At 37.4% G+C, this 23,444-nt stretch overlaps 1 protein-coding gene across 4 annotated transcripts in view; it reads right to left on the reverse strand.

Annotated features, from left to right (window-relative positions):
* VPS13B (vacuolar protein sorting 13 homolog B) overlaps positions 1-23,444 on the reverse strand; it is a 626,384-nt gene that overhangs the window by 350,088 nt on the left and 252,852 nt on the right. For all 4 annotated transcript variants that reach the window (XR_009449565.1, XM_059672116.1, XM_059672115.1 and 1 more), the window contains exons 21-22: positions 13,204-13,331; positions 1,510-1,744 (exon numbers count right to left, since the gene is read on the reverse strand). Coding sequence is in view for 3 of the 4 variants with exons in the window: in XM_059672116.1 (XP_059528099.1) it covers positions 1,510-1,744; positions 13,204-13,331 (363 nt within the window). In the remaining variant the exon portion in view is untranslated. The remainder of the gene's footprint in view (positions 1-1,509; positions 1,745-13,203; positions 13,332-23,444) is intronic.

Genomic DNA, 23,444 nt, shown 5'->3' on the forward strand with positions numbered 1-23,444 from the left:
ATATCAACCTTAATTTCTGGCATTGAAATCATGCTTAATTCTGACTAATCTGAGAAAATTAGATTTCAAGAAAAATTTCAATACAAAGAAAAGGAGAAAGTAACATCAAGTCACAGTCAGAGTTGCACAGACTTTGACTTTCAAAAACAGTACGTTTGTATAGTAATCTTTATGATATCAGTATTCATACACTTACATCCTAATAATATGAACAAGGTGTTGACCTGTTTAGCACTGTCAAAAATTTAAACCTTGTTGTTAAAATATAGGTTCACATTATTTACTTTGAGATTTAAAACTTTTCCAGGTTCATATACTGTTTGAGATCAATATGTCAAAGTTCAAAAGGGTATGAATTTGCACTGAAAACACTGCAATATCACAAATCAAGTATTTATTAAAGAAAGAGCCATGGCTCCAACCATCACACAATTATCTCCTTTTCCTAAATAAATGAGAAATCAAGAAATACATTATGCTTGATACAAATAATATATTCATTTGATTATGTATATGCTATAACATAGACATTCACAAGTCATGGTATAAATTAGATAAAGAGCAGGCTGATAGCTCTTGGGTGGGAGTGGGGGACTGGGGGCATGGAGGGATTGAGCAATAAAGGAAAAAGAAAGAACTCATAGACAGTGACAACAATGTGGTGATTGTGGGGGGGAAGGGGACTGGGTGGAGGTAAAAGAGGATATGGGGAGATAAATCATGATGGAAAAAATTAAATTAAATTAAATTTTTAAAAATAGATCAACCTAGTTAACAGTCTGAGTTCAGCCTAATGCATACATCTAAAACAAACTTTCTTCTCAAGTTAATTTTATCTCTTTAGCACTTTAATGATTATACCATATTGCATATGATCTTTTGTGCATAGAATCCATTTGTATACATATATATAAGTATATGTATAGGATTGAAAGGTGTGGATGTCAATAAATAGCATCACTTAGTTATGTTCATTTACTTTGTAAATCTTTCTTTTTAGATCATTTTGTAGATCACTTAGTTTATTTTCATGTAGATCTTTCATTGAGACTGCCTTACATGTGCACTAGCATATTTTTTAAAAAAAACAAAAATAAAAATATCACTATCTATATCTATACATATGAAAGCCTAAGCAGCCGTCCAACCACCCAACTGGTACATATGACATGCACTGACTACCAGGGGGCAGACGCTCTGACCGGTAGCTATGATGGGCACTGACCACCAGGGGGCAGACACTCAATGCAGCAGCTGCCGAGCTGTGGTGACTTGGCAGCTATGGTTCTCCGGTGACACACCCGGATCCAGAGAGGAGGGAGCCCTGATTCCGGGGTGCGTCACCTGAGAACCACCCTCTCGCAATCTGGGACCCCTCGGGGGATTTTGGAGAGCCGGTTTCAGCCCAATCCCCACTGGCCAGGCTAAGGGACCCCACTGGTGCATGAGTCCATGCACTGAACCTCTAGTAAAATGTAACAACCATAAAAAGAATTTCTTTAAATGTACCTTCTTCAAGGATGGGTCTTGGGATGGCAAATGGAATCTCCTGCAGAGGCTCCATATACTTGTGGCCAGCACTAATAATCTTTATTTGAGGCAAGCAGAGCACAAGGGTTCCTGGCATGCTGGTTTGTCCGTGGTACCAACTTCTTACTGTTCCAGGGATGTCACCAGATACAATTGTACTTGGGGAAGGCAGGCTATCATTTGGAACGAACACACAACAAGACTGTACTTCAAGCTAGAAGAGAAAAGTAGAATTAAAATGTTTGGATCAGACTAAATATGGGAGTAAACAGACCCTCAAACATGGTATCTTTACCAGAATAAACAAAAGCAAATAAAAAAGAAAAAGTCCAATACTTAAAGGATTTGTTTTTTTGCTATAAATTTGATCAAAAGTGCACAGTGACATGAGATGAAAACATATCTGCCTTTCCACAGTTCTTTCCAAGAAACATAACTGAGTTAGAAAATGTGCTGGCAAAAAAGGTGAGAAAATCCTCCTCCTTTTGCAGTTCATTAGATTTTGTTAACACCAGTTAAGTCCTTAGAACTGACTAGCATTTTATTGCTCCTACTTTCTCTGACTGCCAGTCAGAGAAAGACAAGGACCATATGATTTCACTCATATGTGGAATCTAATGAACAAAATAAACTGACAAACAAAATAGAAACAGGCTCATAGACAGGGAACAGACTGCCAGCTGTCAGAGGGGAGGGAGGATGCAGGAGTGGATAAAAAAGGTGACAGGATTAAGCAACAAAAACAAAAACAAAATCTTCATAGACATAGGCAACAGTATGGTGATTGCCAGAGGGAAAGAGGGGACGGAGGAGGGAGAAGAGGATATAGGGGGGATAAATGGTGATGGAAGGAAACTTGACTAGGGGTGGTGAACACACAATACAATATACAAATGATGTAATATAGAATTGTAGATCTGAAATCTATATAATTTAATTAATCAATGAATTCAATTAAAATAATTTATAAACACTTTTTTAAAAAGCCCACAAACTGTTATTTCTACATGAATTTGGTCCTTCCTTTTTTACTTTACAAATTAAAATATAAGAACAAATGTTTAAAATGTTCAGATTATATCTCTAAGCAAACAATAAAACAGAACATGTTTATATCACATACTTTTCTCTTTTTATATACATGCATACCAAGGCTCAATATATTATATCACATTTATTAAATACATGGTTATGGAGAAAATTCAGAAGCCTTAAAAATCAAAGTGCCTTCCTTGCTATTACCATACTTCAAATTTTTACCTACACTGCTTTCATGTGAAGTTTTCTTGCTTCCCTATACCCACTGTAGTTACTTAGGCTTGCAAGCCCAAATCAAAACCTGACTTTATCTCATCATGAGTTCTTAATTCAAATGCAAAGTAGGCTAAAGTCTACTAGTCTCAATTGATTCTCACAAAGTAATACTCTGTACCTGGTTAGTAAATTCCCCAAACAGACTAACATACTTGAATTATTTTTAAAATGAAAAATATGACCAGTTAGTTTTCTATAAAGTACCTGGTATATAAAGGTATTATCGGAAAGTATAACAAAAATAAAATGTTTCCTTGATAAATGCTTAGATATTCTAGCAAATCATATTAGCAAAGACACTATATTTTCTGAATGATAACTAAGAATACAGTAAACATCACTTCTGATGGAGCTAATCTATTCCTTAGTGACAGCATAACAATATGTAACAGGTGGAATTCCTTGATACAATAAAGAATTTGCCAGTCTTATAAATAAACTTAACTCATCTTTGCTTCAACAGTCTGTACATGGGCAAACTGATGAATTCAGTGAAGAAAAAAATATAAGTAAAATTTCCCCCAAAAAAATACATTGGTTCATGGAGTATAAACTCATTTGTTTAGTTCTGGAATTTTACCTTGCAGTTTAGATCATTTAAGTGTATATATGTTAAGTATTTAATTGACTTAAGATTACAACATATTTTTCTGAAATAAAGTGTATATTGTCTCAGATGCATTAAAGGTTTTAAGTATTTAACATAAGTCATTATTGATGTTCAATTGCTCAAGTTAAAATGGCACATTGAGAGCATATTCTCCTATATAAATTGCGGTTATAGGTCAAATTATGAAGAATCAGTATTTAACACTTCATGTAGGTATTAATGCTATGCTCGAAACTGCTTTTAATAATGTGAGACATTTATGTTAATATGCCACAATATACAAATATATACATGTAAGTACTGAGAAACAAATCTAAATTGTGCCTAAGTTTCCAAAATCAATATATTCTAAAATTCCACTAATTCAGAAATAAATTATTTCATCAAACCTAACCTCAACAATGCATACAGAACCAAGTGTATTAGCATAAGATACATAACAACTCTAAAAAAAATAAACTTTCTAAAATGTGTGTTTTGGGGATTTCTTTAATGATAAGAACCAAAACATATACATAAATCCAAATTGCTCAAACTTCTAATGCTATATCTATTATATATAGTAAAGCTATCACATAAATCTTTTTACACTTTTAAAATAACTGTTAAACTGTATGTCTAAAATTGTGGTTTTAATGTAAAATGTTGAATGATTTGTGTAAGTGAACAGAAATCTGCAGCAGTAAATTTTGCATTAATGTAAGGATCTGACAATCCAAGGGAAAGAAAATGAAGTAATCTGCCAGTAAGAAGTCCTCAAACCGGGGGTCAGATTATGTTCATGGAAACCATCTGGTTGGGACCCTCTGAGCCACACCAAACACAAATGATCTTTTAAAAAAATATCCTATTCATTAATGCATCACAGCTGCACTGAGTGTTACTTCATTTTTCCATGGCAACATCCTTTCTGTTTCAAGGATCTTATTTCAGTTTTGGTAGCAACGTGTTCTTTCCCCAATATTGAACACATTCATGTGTTAAAGTGAAGGGATTATTACAAATTCTTGAAGTAGAACCACCTCTATTTTGATTCCTATTAGGTCAAGGGCTACATATCTAAGTATTATATCCCGAGGATAAACCAATAAAGTAGAAATTACTCAGTGTTCTTATTTTAATAAATAAAACAACTGCAGTATTTTTTCGGAAGTTCTAAGTTTACATGGTACATGCTATTGTGTACCATCATATGTAAGTTTTGGTAAACTTAGATTTTTCTAATTTGTGTGTTCCATACTGTGATATAACTCAGGTAAAAAGAAGAGGCTAAGGTAGGTTCCATTTACATATTAATCTGAATATTTTTTTAGCCTATTGGCTATGTAGAGGATACTTTACATATAAATGCTCTAAATGTTATTACATATCATCTGCTCTTTTAAATAATGGTCCTGTTTCTTATCCCCAAATAACATGTTTCTCCTTCTTTAAAACTTAAAACTTTAGTGATAATTATATTTTGCAAAAGTTCTAACAGAATGAAACGTTCTCTGTATGAACTTATTTCATTCTTCAGGAAACAGTTTTAAAAAACACACAAAAATAAGGAAACATTTCAGGGTGTGATTTCATTCACATTTTCTTTTTTTATTCAGAATTCTTTAATATTTACCATGAACTGATTTGGAAGTCAGAGACAAAAGACATAGTCCCAGCACTTAAAAAAAACTTGAAATAATAGGGTTTTTAAATACTTATAGCCTTAGAATTTTCACCAGAACACAAGCTCTATAATTCTAAACATGGCCTATTTTGTTCACTCTACAGTGTTAGTACATACTATAATGCCTAGCATATACCAGGCATTAAACAAATGAACACACTTATTTTTGTTAGCATCAGATACAGATGTTAATTAAAATAACTGTTTGATGATGTTCATCATTTCATTCCACAGAGACAATCTGGTAGGGTAATTTATTTTATTAATCTTCCCCGGAGGATATGTTTTTATTGATTTTTAGAGAGAGAGGAAGTAAGGGAGAGGGAGAGAGAGAGAGAGAGAGAAATATCAACTGGTTGCTTCATGTACGCATCTCGACCAGGAATGAACCTGCAACCTATGTATGTGCAATGACTAAAAATGGAACTAACAACCTTTTGGTCTATCGGACAACATTCCAACCAACTGAGCCACTGGGCCAGGGTAATTTTTAGGGCAATTTAAAAAATTGACTTATCAACAGATGGGTTCAACTCCACCCTGGGACCTTCGACAAGTTATTTAACTTGTCCATGACTTCAGTCTTCTCATGTGTAAGTGGAGTGAAATCAGCATTGACATAAAGATGTAACATAATAAGTTCCACCTAAATGTTTGCTCAGTAAATAAAGTCAATAAACATACATTAAATATCTACTACAAGCCAGATCCATAAAATATATTAGCCTCAGGGACTTAAAGATGTACACAGTCCTTTTGTTTTAAAATGCTCTTGCTTGTGACTGAACTATCTACGTACACAGAGTTAACCCAAACATTCCATTTGTACTACAACAAATATACAAATATTACCCAAATCATAGTTTTGCTATTCTATAAATCCTCACTACACTATGAAAATACTCTGGATGTGTTATATGTAGTAGAAATCTAAATGTACTCTTTTAGGGCAATAAGTTAAAAACCTCAAAAGTGAGCCCTGGTTTCTTCTTTTCCAGAGTGAGTGTTATAAATCTCCATACTCTGCCTATACTTGTCAGGGAAAGACATAAAGAGCCTCGTAGATTTGTATTCCAGACTTCATCCTGCTAATAAATTGTCATGCAACTGTTGTTACTTTCTCAATGTGTATAAATAAAAATAAGGTGCTGTGTGCAAAGTTTTAAGCATTATAGGTAAAAAGTTAACTTTTGGAATTAAGATTATTAACCACTGATTGGTCCAGTGGTTTTCAACCTTCCTAATGCCGCGACCCTTTAATACAGTTCCTCATGTTGTGGCGACCCCCCAACCATAAAATTATTTTCGGTGCTACTTCATAACTGTAATTTTGCTACTGTTATGAATTGTAATATAAATATCTGATATGCAGGATGCATTTTCACTGTTCACGACCCACAGGTTGAGAACTGCTGGGACTCTAATCTGAAATGCCTGATCTTATTTAATCCTGGAGATAAGCCAGGAAGTCCAATGGACATGAGAACATCAAGTGCATCATGCAGTATGATTACAGCATCACGGGTCATAGTCTATATGTAATTCCTGGGAGAAAAAATTCAACTAGTCTACCTTAACTGATTATGTGGTACCTGAAATACTTAGGTACTCTAAGAAAAATCATACAAACTGTGGGAAGTTGTTCCCTGAAGGAATAACAGAGCATTATTAGCAAAAAAAAGGGGGGGGGGAGGGGGAGAGACAATGATGCTTAGTATAGAAAATAAAGAGTCCATTACACTATAACTGTACACTCAGAAGACTTCAGAATGTACAAAAAACACACCCAGGAAATGACATGGGACAGCAACATTATCTTCAATGTAAAACAGGGGAAAACTGAGCTGATCTTGGCAAACACCAAAGCAATGTTCTCCTTTATTAGTGAATTCCAGGCCAGAGAATTTTATTTTGTCAACTGCATGTCACTACCAATTATGTGCTTCTGAACAAAAAGGTAGTGTTTGAAGTATAAAACACAGGATCTTTGCTTCAGCAGATAAAGAAAAACTGCAAAGAACAATTGAGTTTATGTTAATCTATTGTGGAAAGGCCACAAAACCAAGTTCATATTTTTTACAAAATTGTTCAAAAATCCATGTAGTACTATAAAACCCACTACAATGAAGTGTGAAAGTTCCATTTCCAACTGAAAAACAAATATTGTTTATATCTTTATGCAATTTAAGTCTTTCTATCATAAATAAAAAAGAACATGGGCTTAGAAAGCATCAACTTTGGCTTCAAAATCAACTTCCCAGAAACTCTGACTCCAAACACATTTACTTGTTCAAACTTCTACTAAAAGCATAATCCTTTGATGGCTTTAAGTTATGATATTCTGTTTTACCTGATGACAACTTCAGGGTTTTCTGTTTTATATTGTGGTTCATAAAACATTTTGGAAAATGGAAACTACTCTTAAAAAAACACCTCAAAATTTTAGGGCCCATTTTTAATCATTTAATCAAGTTTTTACCTTCTAACTTTTCCACAATAAACTCATATCTGGAAATGTCTAAATACATAGCATGTATAATATAGGGCTGAGACTAGGGTGAGGCAAATAAAGTACCTAGATCTATTCAAGATAATCAATACAACGATATATCGTTTAGTACTCCTGTAATTATGTTTACTTATGCCCAATAAGCTGAGTAAAGAGAAACATAAGACTAAACTGTACACTTAAAAATGATAAATTTCATGGTACGTGTATTTTACCAGTACTAAAATTTTTAAAAAGAAGAAAAAATGAGGAACATCAGTATCTCTACTTACAACTTATCCATAATGTCATATACTATTAACTTCACTGTTGGTGATAAACTAATGAGGTTACTACATCTTTACAAAATAAACCAAAAAAAAAGAATCCCACAAAAATGTTAGAATTGGAAATAATCAAAAATTATTTAATCTAACCATTTCATATTGTAGATTAGCAAAGTAAAGCTCATAATTAACATCCAGAATTTGATACTGCTGACCATTGTCTGATAGAAATTCTACATACCTTTGGCTTTATTAACTCTCCCACCTTTCCTCCTACATTCTGATCACTCCCTTACATTCTGATCACTCCCTTACTTCAGGGACATTGTCTTTTCTATTGACTACTTTAAAATTGGTATTCCCTGGGCCCATTGCTCTCTAAATTTTACATATTTTTTGAATGACCCATCCACCTGGTTTTAACCATCCTATATAATAAAAGGTTAATATGCAAACAGACCAAAGGCAGAACAACAGAACAACTGAAAAACCAGTCACTATGGCGTGCGCTGACCACCAGGAGGCACACACATAACATGGTGGGCATTGGCCGCAGCAGGATGGTGGAGCAGGTGAGTGGGAGCACCAGACCAAGGTGGGGTGCCGGTTGCAGTCATCGGGGAGCCTCTGGTGGTTACTGAAAATTCCCAGGGCCCTGATCGCCCCTGAGGGTTTTTCCACCTCCTCCTGCTCCTGAAGGGTGATGGGGCAGCACCGCCCACTCGCACCCGCTGCTGGCACCAGTCCCAATTGCTCTGCGCCATCAGCAGTAGTGAGTGGGGCGGCACAGTCAGCATGTGGGAGTAGCAACAGCAGGGGTGGGGCTGCCAGCAGACAGGGGACCGACAGTCAGAGGACCAGGGCCCCAGTGGGAGGGGTTGGGCAGGGTTGCGGAGGATGGGACAAGACCCGCCCCTGTGCCCACCACAGCCTCAGGGCCCACAGTTCCTTTCAAGATGCACGAATTCATGCACTGGGGCCCTAGTATGTAAAAATTGTATCTCTACTGTGAATCTCTTTTTTAATCTGTAGATAGGAATATCCTACTATCTAAGAGGTAGCTGGATATTTCACAGGCACTTCAAAGGCAAGTGTAAATTCAATCTCCCTATCTGACCTAAACACTGCCTTAAAAGCTTTTTCTATCATTAATGGCATCACTAGCCAAAACCAGAATGTAGAATACCACTTAGCTTCCTTTCTCTCATCCTCCAAACCCGTTAGTCACTTAGGCCTCCTGGGGATCACTGTGCAACTGGGCCTACTGTCCAGTGTTTTGAAATCATTATGTAACATCCTTTGTCCATATTTGGTTGTTTCAAGTAGCAAGATAAATCTTGTCCCTGCTACTTCACCTGGGCAGAGGAGGCTGTTCTCCAGTGTATCGTACATTGTGGAAGGTTCATGTGCCTACAGTGAGCTTACAAGAACCATAAAGATTTCTTACATCATCTGGAATCATAAATTTTAAGATTTTCCTAGAGCTGTCAAATAATCACGTAACATAATACTATCTTTTTTTAAATCTTTTATTACACAACTACTCAAAATGATATCATTAAGGGTAGTCACACTAAATTAGTCATTTTTGGCTGTGTATAATGGACAAATGGAATAAGGTTACTTTTAATAAAACTACTTATATCATGAAGTAAATTTTAGGACCAAAGTAAACTTCAAACAGCTAAATATTCTTGGTATTTATTATATTCTAAATAATGTAATAGTGTCATCTAGTTCTTCTACAAATCAGTAAACACTTACTCAATGGGACAGGATTTAAATTCATCACATTCCCATTTCTCCTTAGGCCCCTAAAAGTTTCTAAGGGATCCCTCTAGAGAGGCTTCCAAAAGGTGCTTCCCATACAATGGTTCTTTGCTTTTTTCCTGCTAAACCAAGAGAACTAGTATGTTTCTTTCATCACTTCAGCATTTAGCTTGATACATAATAAAAATTAAATGCTGAATGTGAGAATAAATGAAGAATAATAACCGAATTCCATAATCTATTGCTACCAAACTAACTGTTTTTAAAAGTAAACAAATTTAGCCCTAGTCAGTTTGGCTCAGTGGATACAGCATTGGCCTGGGGACTGAAGGGTCCTAGGTTCGATTCTAGTCAAGGGCACATGCCCGGGTTGTGGGCTCAATACCCAGTAGGGGGCGTGCAGGAGGCAGCCAATCAATGATTCTATCATCATTGATGTTTCTCTCTCTCCCTCTCCCTTCCTCTTTGAAATCAATAAAAATATATTTTAAAAAAGTAAACAAGTTTATACTAGGGCATTAAAAGGTTAGTATGCTTATGATTTTTAGGTACTTATATTTTAATGGAATTTTTAAAAGATATATCATTTATCAGGAAAGATATATACACACACACACACACACACACACACACACATAGGGTAAAGGAGTTCAAATAAATGGTGACAAAAGAAGATTTGACTTTGAGTGGTTAAACACACAATGCAATATACAGATCATGTATCATAGACTTATATATTTGAAACCTATATAACTTTATTAACCAATGTTACCCCAATAAATTGAGTAAAAAGAAAAACAACTAAAAAAAAGAAGAAAAAAAGAAAGGATATATGGAATTTCAGAAAGCCAGGAGGATATATTAAGGAGCAGTAGGACCTTAGAGAAATTCCTAAAATTATATTCCAACTTCATCATGAACTCCAGGGCTATCTCTGAGGAGACTACAGGCAATTTATTTTAAAAAGACACATAAGCTCCAAGAAACCTGCTATAGACCCACTATAACAGAACATATTTGTAAAATGAATGAATGTTATACAAGCTTATTTGGTATCGAAACACTTTCAGTAGAATAAAGAAGGAAAATTGAGCAAAAAAAGAAAATAGTTGTGTTACTTAGAAAAGAAAACAATAGATTAAAAAAAGTAAAAAGAAGGCAAATTTTATCTAGCAGGCTAGACATCAAAATTCAAGGGAGATATTATCCATGAAGGTATATTTTACGCTGAATAAGTCTCAGAAAATAAAAATATAGTTTTCCTTCCACAGTTCTTAGTCAGAATTCAGTGAAACCCGAATACCACTAACTCCTGAAAACAACTGGCTTAAAGTGCTAAAGAAAAGCATGATGAACAAGGAAAGCACTTGAGTGACATTTCATATTTGGATTATTCCTTTTTCTATAAAACAGTATTGTGTCAAACCATAATTCAGAACTTCTATAATCAGATAAATTCACTATTATTGTCATAATTATTATAGTAGAGATATGGGCTTTTCATAGGTACTCATCTTCTCAACTACTTACTAGTCATTATGGTATTTACCTTTACTGACTGCTAAATACACCACAGATTACTCTTTCTAAAAGACCACTAAAGTAGTATGTTACAAGATGATATGTGGTAGTCATCAGTAAGAAACACTTACTTTATTGGTGATTTAAACAGAAACAGAATATATTAAATCAGTGAAATTAGAAGAGCATATAAAGGCATTATCTAGAAACACAAGAAAGAGGACTTCTCAAGTGATTTTCTTGTGAACACAGATTAGCGTAAACTGAGAATACAGATTGAGTTTGACCAAACGGAGGGAATATAACCGAAATAAAATTGCCCATATGCTATTCTCATTTCCATCAATAATGAGTCCCTTTGAGATTAAAGATTTTATCATAATAAAAACTACATGTATTTAAGTGAATTAATATAAATAGTAATCAGGAACGAAACCACAAATGGTCTAATTAAGCTCTAACATGAACAGGGCATAGATAAGTGTTTATACAAGTACTAAGTGATAAATAATGAAAGAGATTATATATAAGGAGATAGTGTTTTATTATAAAGAGATTAACAATGAATATAAATGTTCAGCAACATCTTAAGAGTACTGTGTATCTTCTGCTTCTACAATCACATACAGCATAAAGGCTCTAAATGTTTCCTGCTTTCCTGCTGACTCATCCATCCTATCTGATGCCACCAGTGCATGGAAAGAAAAGGAGAACTGAGGAACCAACACAAGGAGCTATTAGTACTATATAAATTGTGAAAGGCCTCATGCTGGCTAAGATTGGTGAGACATAGCTGATGTCTGTGAGAAAGTCATATTTCCTGCAAGGTAAAGAATTAAAACAACCACAAAAGAATGAGAAAACATACTTTTTTCCTCCACTCTACTCTTAATTTTCTTACAAGCAACATGCTCAGAAAAGAGAGGCTGTAAAGAATTGCCAATATCCAGGTCATTGGTTCTTGTATTAGATAGTATTTCAAGTAATCACATTCCCTAACTGATACTAGGCAACTGCAATAGTTGTTAGATATGTTTCTAAAAAGTGTTTGCATAGGTAAGTTTTCATTATAGTAATCAGAATATATTATAATTAAGCATAACGTCTGTCTGTATATTTTTCTATGCTGCATAACGAATTACTGCAAGTGTAGTAGGTAAAAACAGCACATATGCATTATCTTGCCATTTCTGTGGGTGAAGCATCCTGGTATAATTTGTAGATCATCAACCTTGCACTTGTTCTTTATGTGAGAGCAACTTATTTCGCAATTTTCTATCTTAAACATAAGTGGAAAGCCCCATTACTTAGGTATTACTGTCTGGCATACATAAAATCATATAAAGATGACTTTGATATCAATCTTTCATATTTTATTCAAAGAGAAAAAATTCTATACAAACCTTTAAACATGTGTAACTGTTGAGTTACTTTTACCTAATTCCTGTGAGAATCAATAAGCATTTAATTGTGCATTTTCATCACATAAAACATGACATATCTAATCAAGTAAGTAAATAGTTATATTTATCATCTTCATATTTAATTTGTGACTAGGTAGGAAAAATATTTAGATAACCCTTTTATTTTAATTTAATTCCAACTAAGTTTTTATCTCAGTACGAGATAAGAATGTGATCTGTACATTAGGCATTTAAATTCTTTCAAATAATGCTTAAGAGAAATAAAAATGTAGTGTGAATTTTTTAATTCAAGGTACATCTTAAAATTTTTCTATTTTTATAGCTTAAAAGAAAGAAGTAAAATGAATTTTTTTAATTCAAGAAACATCTCAAAATTTGTGTATTTTTAGAACTTTATCAGAAAGTTCATGTAATATGTGTTTCATACCATTCTGTTAATAACATGCAAAGTACACCAATAGTCTTCATCTTAAATTAAGGAAATAAAATGATTTCCATAAGTGTTACCAATGAAAAAATATTTACCCATAAAAAGGTGCTGAAAATTAAAAAGGCCATGTTAGTTAGCACAATATTTCTAAATTTTATTTTACCTGCAATGTAAGCCTCTTTACAGCATTCCATACTGCTCCAATAAATTCTTTCATTCTTTCTTCAGGACTTCTACAGCCTTCAGTTATACTCAGCATGGCCTTCACAGGAACTGACAATGGTCTGGATTCTAAGGATAAGAACAGCTAGTTATTTAACAGAAATGTACCTGGCAATTAAAAAATATACAGAAAATATTTTCAAGTTTATTTCTTTCCTTGCTTAAAATGAAAACTACATGGGATTATAATATAGCATAGGTCGTTTTATCTTATAGAATTACTTATACTTGCAACTATTCAAAAGTAAGCAAAATGAAACTGTTAAAAGTCAGGAGGGTGTTGGTTACTCTTGTTGGGGATTAAAGACTGGAAGGTGGGTTTGTGGAGCAACAGGGGTTTTATTTATTGAACTAGGGGCCTGGTGCACGAAATTCGTGCACTGGGTGTGTGTGGGGGGGAGTGTCCCTCAGCCCAGCCTGCCCCCTCTCACATACTGGGAGCCCTCAGGCGTTGACCCCCATCACCCTCCAATCGCAGGGTCGGCCCCTTGCCCAGGCCTGACGCCTCTGGCCTAGGCGTCTGGCCCAGGCAGCGGGGACCTGCAGTGGCAGCGGGGGGTGCCGGAATCGCGCGGGCTCCGCCCCTGCCCCTGCAGGACGCCTCTGGCTGAGGCGTCCGGCCCAGGCAGCGGGGACCCGCAGCTGCAGCGGCCCCACGATCGTGGGCTTCGCTTTAGGCCCAGGCAAGGGACCCCTAGCTCCTGGGACAGCCAGCTTCGACCGTGCCCAGCTCCCATCGCTGGCTCCACCCCTACTTCCTGCTATCACTGGCCAGGGCGGAAAAGGCACCTGATTCTCCGATCATGGCTGGGGGGCAGGGCAAAGGCAGCCCCAGGGCTGCCTTTGCCCTGCCCCCCAGCTCTTAGCTCCCCCCTGGGTTTCCGATCACTGTCAGTGGCAGGGGGCTTCTTCCTGCTTTCCCTTTCGCCTCCCTGCATTGTGCCTACATATGCAAATTAACCACCATCTTGTTGGCAGTTAACTGCCAATCTTAGTTGGCAGTTAATTTGCATATAGCCCTGATTAGCCAATGAAAAGGGTAGCTCGTACGCCAATTACCATTTTTCTCTTTTATTAGTGTTGATACTTGGATGTACTCACTTTGTAAAAATTAACTTGTAACCAAAAAGTCTTTCCATCTCTCGATAAAAACTTTACTTGAAAAAAAATTCAACTACATGGTACCGGATTCACACAAAATTGATGGGAAATGGGTCTTCCCATATGTGAATATTCTTGATAACAAAAGCTTACCTATAGAACCTCTCAATTCTAAAAATTGACTTTGATGGTAACCAAAAGAAGTGTGTGATTGCATAAAAGGCATATTTATATATTAAGAAAATGAAATGTGATATTCCATTCTCTGTGCTACTAAAAACTTTGTTCATGTAAAATATATTAGAGATTTTCAACAGTTTTTATAATGTAAAATTTCAGAAATTACTTAATAATTTAATAATTTCTAACATACCTAGAAGGTTCACATATACTTAATAATTTCATATAAATGCAAACATAATTTATATGTTTAATTTAAGTAGCATAAAATAAACCAATCAGATCATGCTTTACAAGACTTTTACTAAATTAAGTTTGATGATCCTAGAATGTTCTCCAAGGTAAAGGATACCATATCACCACCAGGAGAATGACAGTTGCTATATAGACATCCCTCTTCTCCCAACCTGGTATCTATTTGCATTTATACTTAAATTTATAATACCTTAAAGTAAGGAGCACAGAACTTTTTTTCTCATACTTATAATTCCACAGTCTATATCTACCACATCATGCATATTAGAAATTTTAAAAATGTTTGTTTAAAAGAAGACTTTGGGAGACATCCATGAGCAGAGTATTCTAGGCAGATAGAACAACAATGCAGAACTGCTAAGTTAGGTGTGAGCTTAGGATGATCAAGAAACAGGAAAGAAGATGCAAGGGTGGCTAAAGCAGAGTCGATGAGAGGCGTAGGAGACAAGGCTGGAGCAATCAATAGGGACCAATCATACAGACCCCTTACAAAGGCCCTGGGAAGGAGGTTCGGTTTACACTGAGGGAGCTGGGATAAGATAGTGGATTCTGAATACAGTCATATTTTGAAAGAATTTCTCTGGCTGCTATATAGAAAACAGACTATATGGATCAAACATTAAAACAGGAAAACAACTTGTGAGAGATGATAGCAGCAATAGAACTAGTAAGAAGTGGTGAAATTCTGTATCTATTTCAGCAATATAGCTAAACCTATCTAATAAAAGAGAAACATGGTAATTAGCGTACGACCGCTACCCTTCCCATTGGCTAATCAGGGCGATATGCAAATTAACTGCCAGCCAAGATGGCAGCAGGCAGCCAGGCAGCTTAACCTGAACATGAGGCTTGCTTGCTTCAGTGACGGAGGACTCCAACGTTCCCCGCCTGCCTTGCCGGTCTCTGAGCTTGCAGTTTGAAACATTGTAACAAATACAGAAGCTAAACAAAACCCCAGAAACCAGCTTTCAGGCGGCCGGGATCTCAGAGCTGGAGTTGATACAGAGTTTCGATTATAGAACCTAAACAAACCAGATACCAGCTTTCAGCAGCTGAGGCCTCAGAGCTGGAGCCAGAGCTAAAGCTGGCCCAGAATTAAAAAAAAAAAAAAAAAAAAAGGAGCAGTTGGGAGCTTCAGCCCTCAGCCCTTCACCCAGACTAGCCAGGCACCCCAGTGGGGACCCCCCACCCTGAAGGGTGTGTGACCAGCTGCAAAGAGCCATCATCCCCTCACCCAGGCTGGCCAGGCACCCCAATGGGACCCCCACCCTGATCCAGGACACCCTTCAGGGCAAACCAGCCGGCCCCCACCCATGCACCAGGCCTCTATTCTATATAGTAAATGGGTAATATGCCTCCCAGCACCAGGATCAGCAGAGCCGCGAGGCCTCCCGGCACCGGGATCAGCATGACAGGGGGCAGTGCCCAAAACCCCTGATCGCCCTGCGGCTCTGTGTGTGACAGGGGGCAGTGCCCAAAACCCCTGATCGCCCTGCGGCTCTGTGTGTGACAGGGGGCAGTGCCCAAAACCCCTGATCGCCCTGCGGCTCTGTGTGTGACAGGGTGCAGCGCCCCAACCCCCTGATCGGCCCTGCTCTGTGTGTGACAGGGTGCAGCGCCCCAACCCCCCCACCCCACGAGCCCTGCTTTGTGTGACGGGGTAGAGCCATAACCTCCCCATCAGCCCTGCCCTGAGTGTGAGAGTGGCGGCGCCCCAACCCCCTGATCGGCCCTGCTCTGTGGGTGATAGAGGGTGGCGCCCCAACCCCCCCTCCCCGCACGGGCCCTGCTCTGTGTGTGATGGGGTAGAGCCATAACCTCCCCATCGGCCCTGCCCTGAGTGTGACAGTGGCGGCGCCCCAACCCCCTGATCAGCCCTGCTCTGTGTGTGACAGGGGGCGGTGCCCCCACTCCCCTATCGGCCCTGCTCTGTGAGTGACAGGGGGGAGTTCCTCAACCCCCTGATGGGACCTGCTCTGTGCGTGACAGGGGGCAGTGCCCCAACCCCCTGATGGGCCCTGCTCTATGGGTAACAGGGGGGAGCTCCCCAACCCCCTGATGGGCCCTGCTCTGTGCATGACAGTGGGGAGCTCCCCAAACCCCTGATCAACCCTGCTCTGTGCGTGACAGGGGGGAGCTCCCCAACCCCCTGATTGACCCTGCTCTGTGTGTGACAGGGTACGGAGCCCCAACCCCCCTGATGGGCCCTGCTCTGTGCGTGACAGGGGCAGCGCCCCAACCCCCTGATTGGCCCTGCTCTATGCATGACAGGGGGTGGCGCCGCAACCTCCCCATCGACCCTGCCTTGAGTGTGACAGGGGGCGGTGCCCCAACCCCCCAATCAGCCCTGCTCTGAGCCCGACCAGGGGCTGCACCTAGGGATTAGGCCTGCCCTCTGCCACCTAGGAGCAGGCCTAAGCCAGCAGGTCGTTATCTCCCGAGGGGTCCCAGACTGCGAGAGGGCACAGGCCGGGCTGAGGGACCCTCCCTCCCCCCCCCTCAAGTGCACAAATTTTTGTGCACCGGGCCTCTAGTCTTATATAATAAAAGCCTAATATGTAAACTGACCAAACATTGGAATGACTGGTGGAACGACCAGTCAACTATGACACACACTGACCACCACGGGGCAGATGCTCAATGCAGGAGCTGCCCCCAGGTCCCAGGCTCCAGGCCAGCCAAGGCAGGTGCCAGTGGGGGCCCCCCGATTGTCCTGCCAGTTGCCCTGTAGAGGGAGGCACCAGCAGCAGCGGTAGGGGGCGGGGCCGGAGGGTGAGGACAGCAAGTGGGCGGTGCCAGCCTAGCCAAGGTGGGTGCCAGTGGAGGACCCCTGATCATCCTGCTGATCGCCCCACAGATCGGCCCTGATTACCGGCCAGCCCTAGGGACCTTACCCGTGCATGAATTTCATGCACTGGGCCTCTAGTATTATAATAAATACCATGATATTTATTATCAGAGGATTTACTGATGGACAAGATGCATAATAAAAGAAAAAAAACAAGCCAAGATGACTCCAAGGTTTTAGGTGTAAGCAATAGGAAGAATGAAACGGTAGGAGGAAAACTGAGAAAAAAAATAAACTTAAATCCTGTCAAGTTGAGAGTTCCATTAGATACAGAAATGAGGATATCAAGGTGGCAAATGGATAAATAACTAAAAAAAAAAAATATATGAACAGATAATTCAAAGAAAAGTATAATTTGGCCAGTAAACTTATTAAGAGATGCTCAACCTTGCTAACAAAGAAATAAAAATTAGGACAATAATCAGACATTCTTTTCAACTGTCATGTTGGCAAACATGGTAATGAGTGAATTTGCATGTTTACAAAATTTGTCATTATTGAAGCCTCTTCTAAGAAGGTTTCATATACAGGAAATATAAAGAATCGCAACAAAGGGCCAATCTGTACGCATCAGAATTTAAAAATGCATTTCTTACAAAATAATCCCATTTTTAAGAATCTATGCTACAAGATATTAAAACATATATGAATGCATGCATACAAACAATTTATAAAGGATGTTCAATACCAGCAGCATTATCTGAAAAAGGAAAAGAAAAAAGGAAAGGAGTAAGAAGGGGAAGAGAAAATGCTAAGCAACTTATCTCCTCATGAAAACAAAATGCTTAAATTAACTTTGGGAAACCTGCAATAAAGATTATCATTCAATTATTTTAAATGAGGAATAACTAAAGGTATGACAGAAAACATATTATGTTATCTTGTGAAGTAAAAAAATATATATGTGTAGCATAAACCAAATATGTTTTGAAAACAGTGTGAGTTTGAGTTTGAGCATGTACTGTCTACCACATAAACAGGAAAAGTTACAGAAGAGTAAAAAGTAAAGTTTTTACAGTGGTTAACTCCGAGAAGGGTAAAACAGAATTTATAAGGGTACTTAATTCTTTACTCCTGATATTTCCAAGTTAAATGTTTTATAACAATGAATTAAATGTTATAATTTTAAAAAATAAAACACATATTTACTTATGACTCACTTTGACTTCAGTGCTTTTCTTTTGTACACTAGTCGTTATGAAAAGAAAATGGTTACCTAAACTTATTGTAGAACTCTACCAATTAAAATAACTAACTTAAAGGTAGACCAATTACACCAAAACTGGCACATGGATGTTTATAGCACCTTTACTAATAATTGACAAAATTTGGAAGCTGCTAGGATGTTCTGCAGCAAGTGGATTGATAAACTCTCTGTCTCCAGAAAACAGAACATTATTCACCACATATAAAAGAAGCCGTGAAAACACATGGAGGATATTTAAATGCATATCACTAAATGAAAGCAGCCAGTCTGAAAAGGCTACGCACCACATAATTCCAAGTATGTGACACTGTGGAAAAGGGTATAACTATGGGGACAATAAAAAAATGCATGGCATAGGAGTTAGGAAGTACCGAGGATTTAGGTCAGTGAAACTACTCTGAATGAAACTACAATGGCGGGCATCTGTCATTATAAATCTGTCCAGACCCCTAGAATGTACAGCACTAGTGAACCCTAATGTAAGCTACGGACATAGGTGATTAGAATGTGTCAATATCAGTCCATCAATTATAACAATGTACTACTTTGGTGGGGGACGTTGGTAACTGGAGAGGCTATGCATGTGTGGAGGCAGGGGGCATGTTGTAAATCTAAAACTGCTCTGAAAAATAAATACTACAAAAAATGTTCAAAATTATTCAAAACAATGAATACCAAAGGTTTATACAAAAGTTGGTCATGATCAAATTTTCAAAATCTACTGATACAGAATATCAGTGTTATATAAATACAATTATTATAAGTTAAAAATAAATCCATCTAAGAAATGCTAATATTGCCAAGCAATTTGGACACCATTACAATTTTGTGAAGCAGTATTATAAGTAATTACAAAACCAAAAGAGCCACATGTTTATCATAAATGCTCTCTCCTCTAATATATAATAAAAAATAATTAAAGGATCTGAAATCTGTCTATAACAGCCGTGGGCAAACTATGGCCCGCAGGCCGGATTCAGCCCGTTTGGAATGAATAAAACTAAAAAAAAAAAAAAAAAAAAAAAAAAGACTGTACCCTTTTATGTAACGATGTTTACTTTGAATTTATATTAGTTCACACAAACACTCCATCCATGCTTTTGTTCCGGCCCTCCGGTCCAGTTTAAGAACCCATTGTGGCCCTCCAGTCAAAAAGTTTGCCCACCCCTGGTCTATAACCTCAAAGTGCTGCCCAAAAAGCTATGACAAACATAACTTGTTAAAAACTCTGATTAAATAGCATTATCTGACTATTAGAGGTGTAAAAGCACATATTCTGGGTAATTTTCAATCCATAATATTTTCTAAAAGATAACAGGAAGAGAAGTTGGTTTTTTCTAAAGGGACAATTTTTTTCTGTAGTTTTATGTATTTTACAGGTAGGATATTTATTTATACTTTATAAAACTTCCAATCTTGATCCATATTTAATTTAACCAAAACCTCCGTAACACCTGCTATAAGCCAGGTACCGTTGTGTTTTATAATTATCTACCCAAATATCTGATGTAGCAAAAATACCCTAAAAGATTATGTACATCAATTTAAAATGTACCAAAAACTGCTAACTTCTCCTAAATATTTGATGCATATCTCTAGGAAATCTGGTAACACATATGAAAAGTTATAGGACATCAACTTAAATAAATTATCAGACAGGGGGCAAAAAAGGTTAAGGAATAAGATTGCTAAACTCTTAAATAAGAATAATGAAAGAAAAAGGTTTCATTCATTCACACAGTAATTACTATATATTTGATCAATGCCAGAAATAGTTGTTAGATTTCCAGGAGTACAGAAGTCAGTCGGTCAGATATGGTCCTTGATATACATTCCAGATGAAAAGACATTAAAAAAAAAAAAAGAATGGGAACTATCATAAGTGTTGTGAGGAAGAAAATAGGAGTGTTAAGGTAGGAAATCTTGAGGAAGTGGCACAGACCTATGTTAAAAAGGCTGAATAGGGATGGTTTCTTTACTGAAAGGTTAACATCTAAACTAAGACTTGGAATATGAAAAATGCATAGCTATGAAAAGAGCGATGGAAACAATAGAAAGAGCATATATAAAAGATCCCAGGCAAGAAAAAGCAGAGTGTTTGAAGAAATACAGAGGGTGAGTGTAAGAAACAATGACCAAAGATGGGCTGAAAGAACCCTGCAAAGACTGGAGCAGGTCAAACTATGCAGACCATGTGAGGGAGCTTGGACTTTATCTTAACTCCCATAAAAAGTCACTAAAGTGTATAAAGCAGAGAATAAAATGATCCAAGTTAGATTTTCAATAACATGATTTGCTGTCATCTGGAAAGTGAATTAGGGTAACTGAGATCACATGATGAGACAATTTGGAATTGACACCAGCAAGACTAGTTAGAATAGCCTTACATTACTCCATACAAGAAATTATGTGGCTCAGACTAGGGATGCTGCATACAAACAGACTAAAATAAAAAGATTCAAGATACCACTTATAGGCAGAATGGACAGTAAAAGAGACACTTGGGATAAATCCTCGGTTTCAGCCTTAAGCAACGTGGTCAGTGGTGCTGTGGGGAGAGATACGTAGTTGTACACATTTCATACATGTTAGACTTGAGCAGCCTGGAACATACCTGAGATGTCTAGGCAATTGGACATGAGACAACTTTAAAGAGAGAGAGAGAGAGAGAGAGAGAGAGAGAGAGAGAGAGAGAGAGAGAGAGAGAGAGAGAGAGAGAGAGAGAGAGAGAGAGAGAGAGAGAGAGAGAGAGAGAGAGAGAGAGAGAGAGAGAGAGAGAGACTGGTATAACAAAACAAGTGAGTTAAGGCAAATGTAAAATACAAAGATCATCAGAGTGAAATAAATGTTATGTAAGCATGAATGGAAATACTAAGTTTTAAGGCAACTTTAAGACCATTAAGATCAAACAGAGAAAGGAAAAGTAAAATTTACTTCCACGTCAGAAGCCAATAGATGAAGTAACGTTCACCTTGCTTGAAGCCTATACTTTTCCTTTTAAAATAGAAACATATTAAAAACATGATCTTTACTTTCTATTTGAATTGTGGTGAGGTGTGTGTATTTTTTTTTCCCAGCTTCTTTATTACCTTTTATTTTTATTTTTTAAAGATATTTTTATTTATTTCAGAAAGGAAGGGAGAGGGAGGGAGAGAGATAGAAACATCAATGATGAGAGAAAATCATTGATTGGCTGCCTCCTACACACCCCCAACCAGGAATCAAGCCCACAACCCGGGCATATGCCCTTGAACGGAATCGAACCTGGGACCCTTCAGTCTGCAGGCCGACGTTCTAATCTCTGAGTGAAACCAGCTAGGGCTTGAATGGTGTTTTATTATTTTAAAGAACTTTCATATATCTTACTTTAGTTAAGTCCTCTATTAAAGTCTTATAAGAAGACTTAAATCTATGAGATATTATTGGATATATTTAACAATTTATAAATAAAGAAAATGTGGCTTTCTGGGGTTAGCTTGACACACTGGACCAAGGTCAAAACCTAGGTTTTTTGGTCCCCAGTCTACTGGTTTTTCTAACATATCTTCCTAATTCTTGATCTACATTTTATACTAATCATTATTTTTGGCAACTTTATTCGGCAATATAAATTCAAATAGCTTGAAGAGAAAAATGACCTTTATATAGTAATACTATTTTTAAATTTCTGGAGTTTAGATAACATATAAAGCTTTAAACAACTTGCCTTAGAAACTGCAATAATGCCTGAGACATTTCATCAAAATACAAACTCCATTTGATACTATCACTCCTGAAAGCCCCTCGGGAAATAATGGCTTTTGGATTCTGCAAGTCAGCGTGACATGGCATGCAAAATTGCATCTCATGCTGAGCCAACCAGGAAAATATATGTCATCACTATGTGACATTCAGAATTTCATCTGGAAACTATAATCTTGTTCTGACTGCTACAAAGGGGAGGCGGAGGGAGATTGCATACAAAACAATTTGGTTGAATTTTTGCTGAATTCTTGCCAGTTCATGTAAAAACTAGAAGTAGTAGAAGAACTCTATATTAAAAAAATTTCAATGTACTCATTATCATCACAGTGTGCTCTCAAACAACTTTAAAATTAACTCAGTTTAAGTCATATGTTAACTCAAATTAAGGAATCGCTGGAAAAATATTTGCAATAAAACAAAGTTACAAAATTAATAAATTGTGTAAAGCAAAACTGTATTGTTCAAAACTGTACACAGCAAAAACACTTCCTAATTCCTTTCCCCTAATTGAACAAACTCTAGGTTAATAAACAAACAAACAAAATGTTATAAAGTCTGCAATCTATCTTATAAATACCAAGTCTTTCTATTCTAGGTTCTTTTCCCTCTGTCTACCGGTTCATGTATACAATACACCTTCATAATCCATTTACCTTATTTCCACCAAAACAGAAATTTGTGAATGTGATTTAGTCTAAGTATTATATAATCAAAATGTTGTATTTTAAACCTGCTGAGACTAACAGTAAAGAGAAAGTTTAGTAGACATAAACCGGAATAGATGACCGGCTCTCCCCAGGAGCCATGTTTCTGCTATACCTACATTTTCCAGTAAGACACCTCATCC

Source organism: Myotis daubentonii, chromosome 17 (assembly GCF_963259705.1).
Source record: "Myotis daubentonii chromosome 17, mMyoDau2.1, whole genome shotgun sequence".
NCBI classification, from domain to species: Eukaryota; Metazoa; Chordata; class Mammalia; order Chiroptera; family Vespertilionidae; genus Myotis; species Myotis daubentonii.